Source organism: Hippopotamus amphibius, chromosome 16, assembly GCF_030028045.1.
Source record: "Hippopotamus amphibius kiboko isolate mHipAmp2 chromosome 16, mHipAmp2.hap2, whole genome shotgun sequence".
In the NCBI taxonomy this organism is placed as follows: Eukaryota; Metazoa; Chordata; class Mammalia; order Artiodactyla; family Hippopotamidae; genus Hippopotamus; species Hippopotamus amphibius.
The window spans coordinates 59,829,532-59,838,746 of NC_080201.1; the positions used below are offsets into that span (position 1 = coordinate 59,829,532).

A 9,215-nucleotide genomic window follows, 5' to 3' on the forward strand; every position below is an offset into this window, starting at 1 on the left:
TCACACAGACCCTCAAGAACCCTACATCTTGCAGGACCCACCACCCGAGGGTCTAGGTGAGGCTGTGACCCTCCAGGTCAAGGCAGGAGTTGAGCAGCTCCCTGGTGTAGACAGCGGTGCTCAGACGGGACAACTTCAGGAGGCTCACCGTGTCCCACCCCTCGCTGTCCTCAGAGGTCCAGGCTCTGCTGCTGGAGGGACGCGCCCGAGATGTGGGGCAGGACAGGGGTCTCCTTGTCTGCTCCTCTCTGGGCAGGTCTCCGGGGTCTCTGGACCGAGGGGTGTCCGAAAACTCTGTGCGCAGGGGGGACGAGCGCCCTCCCTGAAGTTCCTCTTCTGTGGACAGCCGAGTCTCGGGCTCCTCCCCAGCTTCCCGTGGGTCTCCCCGCAGCCCTGCCTCCCTCTCGCCTTCCCCTTCCCTTTTCACACCCAGGACGCCCAGAAACCCTCCACCTCGGAGATGCTGTGGCTGCTGCTGCCTCTGCTGTGGGCAGGTGAGTGGGCGGCGGGGGGGGGGGGGGGGGGCGGGGCGGGGCGGGGGCGGGGCTCATCCTGGTTCCCCCGCAGGGTCCCGGGCTCAGGATGCGAGAGACTACCTGCTGGACGTGCAGCGGTCCGTGACGGTGCAGGAGGGCCTGTGTGTCCGCGTGCCCTGCTCCTTCTCTTATCCCTGGGACTACTGGAGTTCCTCCCCTGTTCACCGCTACTGGTTCCGGGAAGGGGCCAGGGAGTTCCTGGACGCCCCCGTGGCCACAAGCAACCCAGATGGTGAAGTTCAGGAAGAGACTCAGGGCCGATTTCATCTCCTTGGGGGCACCCACGACTACAAAGACTGCTCCCTGGACATCAGAGACGCCAGGAGGAGGGACAACGGCTCATACTTTTTTCGGGTGGATGGAGAAAGGACGAGATATAGTTACAAATCTGAACAGCTTTCCTTGCATGTGACGGGTAAGGAGCGGGGTCTGGGAGAGGCCAGAGGGAGTGATATGGGGGTCCCAGGGCGACACTGGGATGGGGAGCCCCTCCTGGGAGGGAGTCGGGGTAAAGCAGGTGGGGGCTCAGAGGCAGGAGCTGGACCAAAGCCTGAGGCTTCTCTCAGGGCCGACCCTCCACCTCTCCTCCTGAGCCCCCATCTCCCCCTCTCCCCACCAGCCCTCACCCACACACCCCACATCCTCCTCCCGGGGACCCTGGCGTCCGGCCGGCCCTGGAACCTGAACTGCTCTGTGCCCTGGGCCTGTGAGCGGGGAACACCCCCCATCTTCTCCTGGATGTCAGCTGCCCTCACCTCCCTGGGCCCCAGGACCCGCCTCTCCTCAGTGCTCACCGTCACCCCTCGGCCCCAGGACCACGGCACCAACCTCACCTGTCAGGTGACGTTCCCCACGAGTGGGGTAACCGTGGAAAAGACCATCCAGCTCAATGTCACCTGTGAGTGAGGGGTGAGGTCGCCGGGGGCCTGAGAGTGGGGGGCAGGTAGGCCAGGCTGGGGGTGCTTGGTGTTCTTACCCTGGAGGAGGTCTGAGGAGGGGGCCTAGTAGGACAGAAGCCCTGTCCCTTCTGCATTTCTGTGGCTTCTGGGTGTGTTTGGGAGGGGGCAGAATGGCTTCACTTATCTCACCCCAGTCTTCCCACTGAAGAAGGCAATTCTGTCTCCCAGACCCGGGTGCTCCACAGAACCCAGCAAGCAGTGTCTTGGGAGAAAACAGCACAGGTAGGAGGGAGCCCCTTTCCCGGCTGTCAGGAGCAGGGCCTCTTCCAGCTCAGGGCCGGGCTGCTTCCCTGCCTCATGCAGGACCCACCTTGGTGACCAGAGACCCCCTTGTGGGTGAACCCAGTGGTGTCCCCCTGTCCTCAGCCTCCATGGCCACTGTGCCCAGCAGTCCCCACTGGCCCCTCACTCCCCTCCAACTTGTCCACTCCCTCCTGGGCTCCCCAGGAGCAGGGCAACATCCACACAGCAGAGCCCACCTCTCTAAGCCCCTTATCACCCACATCCTGACTCCTCCAGCTCTGCTTTTTATTTTCTCCCAATAGTTTGTTATTTGCATATATTTGGACAGACCCTATATTCACATGGTCAAAAATTCAGCATGCTCAGCAGAGTCTGTCCTCAGATGCCCCATCCCCTTGAGGGAAGTTACCTGTGTCCATACGCTACCCTGAGCCTTGGCTTGCTCACCTAAAGAGTCTCAGGCATCCTTTTCTTTTCCTTTTTAATTTTATTGACATGTAGTTGTTTTCTGATGTTGTGTTTAAGGTCGATTATACAGCAATGTGGCTCAGTTATACATATACATAATCTTCTCATACTCTTTTCCATTATGGTTTGTCACAGGATATTGAATTTAGTTCTCTGGGCTCCACAGTAGGACCCTGTTGTTAATCCATCCTATATATAATAGGTTGCCTCTGCTAATCCCAAACTCTGAATCCTTCTCTCCCCCACTCCTCCTCCCTCTTGGCAGCCACAAGTCTTTTCTCTGTGTCTGTGAGTCTGTTTTAGCTGCATAGATGTGATCATTTGTGTCATAGTTTAGATTCCACATGGAAGTGATATCACATGGTATTTGTCTTTCTTTCTTACTTCACTTAGTATGATAATCTCTAGGTCCATCCATGTTGCTGCAAATGGCATTATTTCATCCTTTTGAATGGCTGAGTAATATTCCATTGTATATATATGTACCACATCCTCTTGATCCGTTCATCTGTGGATGGACATTTAGGTTGCTTCCCTCTCTTGGCTACTGTAAATAGTGCTGCTATGAACATAGGGGTACATGTATCTTTTTGAATTAGAGTTTTGTCTGGGTATATGCCCAGGAGTGGGATTGCTGGATCACATGGTAACTCAATTTTTAGATTTTTGAGGAACCTCCATACTGTTCTCCATAGTAGCTGCACCAACTTACGTTCCCACCAACAGTGCAGGAGGCGTCCCTTTCCTCCACACCCTCTCCAGCACTTATTATTTCTAGACTTTTTAATAATGGCCATTCTGACTGGTGTGAGGTGGTACCTCATTGTTGTTTTGACTTGCATTTCTCTAGTAATTGGCGATGAGGAGCATCTCTTTGTGTGCCTCTTGGCCATCAGTGTGTCTTCTTTGAAGAAATGCCCATTTAGGTCTTCTGTTGGGCGTCCTTTGATATCAGTGGTACAGACATCTCCATTCTTCTCCATGACTGTGGAATAGTCCATTGCACGGATAGATTTGGAATATGTACACATCTTCTACCAATGGACAACCATTGCCTTAAGTTTATTCCACCAACAGTAACACTGCAATCAACAATCTCGTACCTCCTTTCATGTGTGTGTCTGTCTGTCTTTCTGTGGGATAAAGCACTAAAAGCAAACTAGCTGAATCATCTGTTCTGCTTAATTTTGAGGAATATGACCAAGGCATTCTCCGCGCGTGACAGTTTACATCCCCACCAGCTAGGGTTGAAAGCGTGTGTTTTCACCAACCCTGTATGGGGTGACATATTTCCATCTTTGCCAGTACCGGATGAAACGGGCGTCTCCATGTGGCATTTTTTTTAACTGATATGTATTATTTTTTATTGAGGATAAATCAGATAAAATAAAATTCACCATTTCGCCATATTAAAATACACAGCAGTTGGCCTTGAGAACATTCGTGATGTTGTACAATCATCACCACTACCGAATTCCATCCATCTGACGTTTTCATCACCCTACAGCGAAGCCTGGTACCCATTAAACTGTCACTCCCTCCACTCCCCTCCCCAGCCCCCGGCAACCACTGATCTGCTTTCTGTGTCTAGGGATAGTTCCTACAAGTGGACTGTTACAAAACTGGGGCCTTTTCTGTCCGGCTTCTTTCACTTAACTAAACATTTTCAAGAATCGTCCACAGAGCATGTGTCAGTGTCAATTCCTTTTTGCCTGAATAATATTCCATTGCGTGGGTGTGCCAGCTCCCCTCCAACCATTTAGCAGTGGATGGACGGTTGGAGGGTTCCACTTTCTGGCTATTACAATGCTGCTATGAACATCGCCACACTGTCCCCTTTTCTTTGATCATCGATTTCGGTTTTCTTCGGCATATACCTAGGAGTGAAATTTGGGGGTCAAATGGTAGTTTCTAATTTTGAATTTCTGAGGAAATGCCAGATGTGTCCACACTGGCAGCACCAGGTTACGTTCCCACAAGCAATGGATGAGGCTTCCAGTTTCTCCACATCCCTGTCGACATTGTTATTTTAAAAAACAAAGAAATTGCACCTGCTAGTGGGTGTGAAGAAATATCGCATTATGGTTTCATTTACATTTATGGAGCGAGTATTGACGTCGTTCATTTTTTTCATGCATTCATTGGTCATTTGGAGAATTCTTTTATTCCTTTGTCCATTTTAAAAACTGTGTTGTCTGTTTGTTTGTGGTTGAATTGTCAGAGCCTTCATACAGGCTGACTACCACACACATACCAAATCTCCGATTTGCAAACGTTATCTCCCATTAAATGGGTTGGTTTTCACTTTCTCAGTCGATTGGGGAGCCGAATTTTTCACTTTCAAGAAGTCCAACTTACCCATTTTTTTCCTCTGTTCAACTACTGGAAGTTAAGGGCATGGGGTGGCGTGCGGCCTGCGCACAGGGGAGGAAAGCCTGGAAGACCAATGTCCAGAGTCCTCCTGGAAGCCGAAGGACACAGGCTGGAGGTCCAGCAGGTGAATCCGTCCTCACCCCACTTTCCTACAGGGCAGCCAGGGCGCGTGGCAGGGGTGCTTCTGGTGGCCATCTGGGAAGCGGCTGTCAAGATCCTGCTCCTCCTTCTCTGCCTCATGGTCCTCCTGTGAGCACTGCCCTGGGGAGGGGGGAGGGGGGAGGGTGGGAGGGCAGGGCGCAGGTGGCTGCATCCTTGAAGCAGCCCTGGAGGGGCTGGGGGCGGGGCCAGCAGGAGGCTGACTGGAAGGGGGATTGGGGTGGGGGTCGGGGGCAGTGAGGATTCCATGGGGCAGGGGCTCTGCACTGCCCGATGTGAGGGCTGGAGGTACCAGCTGTGCTCTAGAGGGTCTGTGCAGCCAGACCTGCCCCCTCCCACCTCACTCACCCCCTCAGCCCTGGAACAAGGAACAGCATGGGTGAGTCTGCTGCCTGCTGCACCCCGATCTGACAGACTGAAAGAGCCTGGTCTCTTCTCTCAGAGTGAGGTCCTCTAAGAGGAAGGCAGCCAAGCCGGCAGGCACCCTGTCACATGCAAATGCCAGGCTGGCAGAGGGCCAGTCAGATGCAACCACCATTCCAGGTTAACCCCTCAGGTGAGTGATGCCAGCGTCTCACTATCCAACATCCCACTGCACACCTCCCCCAGGATGGCCCCCAGGATTGCTCCACTCAGCGTGGCCAACGTTGAGCTGCCATCTTCCTCCCCAGACCCACTTCTCTGCCGGGTTCCCTGTCACGCTGATGACAAAGCAGCCCCCATCTCTAAGGTCAGAAGGAGGGGCAGGGTTCCCCCCTTTTACCCTCTCTTCCCTTCTCCCAGATCCCACAAATCACTAAGTGCTGTCCATCCTTCCTCCGAAGCACAGCTCATCTTCATGTCCGTCTCCTCCCCATCCTGACCCCAGTCGTTCCAGCAGCCTCATCTCTCCCCTGGGTCTCTGAACCCACCCACCTCGTGCCTCCATCTCACTGGGAAACACAGGCCTCCACTGTTTGCAGAGACAGTTATCACCCACTTGCTGTATAGTAGGAACAGCTCTGTTTCCCCTCCACGGCCAGAGACCGAGGCATACACACCCCAGGCTGCATTTGAAGCCCTGGCGGGCTCTGCCCTGCTGGACTCTCCACGCAGATCCCCCCTCTCCCTGCATCTCCCAGCGTCTCCACACCCAGCCTGGCCAGGCCTCTGTGACTCTGAGACTTTGTATGTGCAGTTGCTTCCCCTGAAACGCCCTTCCCTCTCCATTCCTGCCTGTCCAGGTACTGAGCATCCTTCAGGCTCAGTCTTGAATGTCACCGTATGTGTATGTGTGTGTGTGCGCGTGCATGTGTGTGTTTCATTGTCTCATTTTGGGTGGAAGAGTGACATACATTTAATTATAGTCTATTCAGCAAGTACTATTGAACACCTACTCTGTGCCACTTTGTTGTTGCTGCCTAGGGAGCAAAGGTGGACACAGCATCGAAAATCTCTGTCATGAGGCATTGAGAACAGACACGTTGCTGCCAAGAAGGAGGGATGGACTGGGAGTTTGGGGTTAGCAGATGCAAACTATTATCTATAGAATGGATAAACAGCAAGGTCCTACCATACAGCACAGGGAACTACATCCAGTATCCTGTGATAAACCCATAAAGGAGAAGAATATAAAAAAAAGTATATACATACGTATATATCACATTGCTATATGGCAGAAATTAATACAACATTCTAAATCAACTATACCTCAATAAAATGTTGTTTTAAAAATCTCTGTCATTGTGGAAACTAGAAGGAGAGAAACAAAAAGAAAGAAATAAGATAAAATATTGAGTGTGTTTGATGGTAAATGTGTGTCGAGAATCATTAGGCAGGGAAAGAGCACGTGGCATTCGGGGGGACAATGTTCTACATCTGATGCTGTGAGGAGGTGATGTTTGAGCCAAGACTCGAAGGTGGTAAGAAAGCAGGTTCCGTGTTCACCTAAGAGTCAATCATCCAGAGGATGGAGTGGGGGAGGGGAGAATAGGGAGCCTCAGAGCCCTGAGGCAGATGAGGTGTGTCGCAGAAACAACAGGGGCAGATGCGTGACAGCACAGGGAGGCAAAAGTGAGTGGGGAGAAGCTGGGAGGATGCTGAAAACCCAGGGTGGGGCAGCCTTTGTGTGGGCTTCCAGGCCAAGGCAAGTATCCAGAAGCCTCTGAGGAGAGCAGAGATGGGATTGAACTTTCATTTGAAAAGGATCCTCACGGAACTGAAAATCAAAACCACAATGAGGCATCACCTCACACTGATCATGGCCATCATTAAAACATTTACAAATAATAAATGCTGGAGAGTGTGTGGAACCCCTCTACACTGTGGGTGGGAATGTAAATTGGTGCAGCCGCTATCCAAACAGTATGGAGGTTCCTTTAAAAACTAAAAATAGAGTCACCATATGATCCAGCAATCCCACTCCCAGGCATATAACCAGAGAACGTTCTAATTCAAAAAGATACCTGCACCCCAATGTTCACAGCAGCACTAGTCATAATAGCCAAGACTGGAAGCAACCTAAGTGTCCATCAACAGATGAATGGAGAAAGTAGATGTGGTACTTATACACGATAGCATATGACTGAGCCATAAACAAGAAGGAAATAATGCCATTTGCAGCAACATGGATGGACCCAGAGATGGTCACACTAAGTGAAGTAAGTCAGACAGAGAAAGACTCACATATAATATCACTTACATGTGGAATCTAAAAAGTAACACAAATGAGTTTATTTACAATATAGAAACAGACTCGCAAAGAAAACAAACTTATGGTTACCAAAGGAGAAAGGGGGTGGGGGAGGGAGAAATTCAGAGTTTTAGATTAGCAGATACCGACTACTATATATAAAATAGATAAACAGCAAGGTCGGACTGCCCTGGTGGTCTAGTGGTTAAGACATGGAGCTTCCATTGTGGGGGCGGGCGTTCAATCCCTGGTCCGGGAACTAAGATCCCACATGCCACGGGGGATGGCCAAATAAATACAAACCAACCAACCAACCAAAAAACCCCACAAGGTCCTACTGTGTAGCACAGGGAACTATATTCAATATCCTGTAATAAACCTTAGTGGAAATGAATACGAAAAAGAATATATATACATACACACACATATATATACATGGATCACTTTGCTGTACACCAGAAATTAACACAACATTGTAAATCAACTATACTTCATTTTAAAAAAGTTTTTAAACATTAAAAAAATAAAAAGAAAATAATAATCACTCCAGCCGATCCGCACTCCACTACGTGGTAGCTTTCGTGGAAAAGAGTTTCCTCGGACAGACTTCAAAAACAATCTTATGGTTACCAAGGTGGAAAGGTGCAGGGAGGGATAAATTAGAGGTTTCAGACTCACATATACACACTACTATATATAAAATTGATCGTCAACAAGGACTTCATGTATAGCACAGGGAACTCTACTCAATGTTCTGTAATAACCTATATGGGAAAAGAATCTGAAAAAGAAGGGATACATGTATATGTATAACTGAATCATGTTGCTGCGCTACTGAAACTAACACAGCATTGTAAATCAACACTACTCCAAAATAAAATACAAATTACATTAAATTGAAATAAATACACAAATAATTTGGGAGCATGTTTAAAAAAAGTTTCCTCTGCACTGGCTCATAGAACATGTGTTTGCCTTTTCGTTGTACATGAAGATGCTACACTGTTTTTATTCTGAAGATGCCATTTAAACTTTGTGAATCAGCATAGGAGAAGATAAAAAAAAATCCCATACTCATATTTTTAGGAAATACCCAATATGCTGCCAGGACACATGGCAATCTCACCAGTGATGTGGCTCTAAAGCCCAGCACTTCTGCCTGCTTGGGGAGGAAGTGATGGGACCGCGTGGGGAGCATCTCCTGGGCAGGGACCAGGTCAGTCGTATCCCGTCTGGTCTCCAGCTCACCAACCCAGAGGTGCTCACTGTTGACTAACAGTGAATGGATGACTGGCAGGTGCCTTCTCTTCACCCAGGAGCCCTGTCTTGTCTTGTGCTCCAGATGTTCACACAGACCCTCAAGAACCCTACATCTTGCAGGACCGAACACCCGAGGGTCTAGGTGAGGCTGTGACCCTCCAGGTCAAGGCAGGAGTTGAGCAGCTCCCTAGTGTAGACAGCGGTGCTCAGACAGGACAACTTCAGGAGGCTCACCGTGTCCCACCCCTCGCTGTCCTCAGAGGTCCAGGCTCTGGTGCTGGAGGGACGCGCCCGAGATGTGGGGCAGGACAGGGGTCTCCTTGTCTGCTCCTCTCTGGGCAGGTCTCCGGGGTCTCTGGACCGAGGGGTGTCCGACCGCTCTGTGCGCAGGGGGGACGAGCGCCCTCCCTGAAGTTCCTCTTCTGTGGACAGCCGAGTCTCGGGCTCCTCCCCAGCTTCCCGTGGGTCTCCCCGCAGCCCTGCCTCGCCCTCGCCTTCCCCTTCCCTTTTCACACCCAGGACGCCCAGAAACCCTCCACCTCGGAG

At 50.7% G+C, this 9,215-nt stretch overlaps 1 protein-coding gene across 1 annotated transcript; it reads left to right on the forward strand.

Moving 5' to 3' along the window:
• Positions 1-460: 460 nt before the first annotated feature.
• On the forward strand, positions 461-4,832 carry LOC130838956 (myeloid cell surface antigen CD33-like). Its single transcript, XM_057712701.1, has 4 exons — positions 461-494; positions 568-951; positions 1,156-1,434; positions 4,735-4,832. The coding sequence occupies exons 1-4, from the start codon at positions 461-463 to the stop codon at positions 4,830-4,832; spliced, it is 795 nt and encodes a 264-aa protein (XP_057568684.1).
• The last annotated feature ends 4,383 nt before the right edge of the window (positions 4,833-9,215 follow it).

Coding starts and splice junctions, on each gene's coding strand:
- LOC130838956 (XM_057712701.1), top strand. CDS start 461: ATGCTGTGGCTGCTGCTGCCTCTGCTGTGGGCAG. Junction 495..567: donor GCTGCCTCTGCTGTGGGCAG/GTGAGTGGGCGG, acceptor GTTCCCCCGCAG/GGTCCCGGGCTCAGGATGCG. Junction 952..1,155: donor GCTTTCCTTGCATGTGACGG/GTAAGGAGCGGG, acceptor TCTCCCCACCAG/CCCTCACCCACACACCCCAC.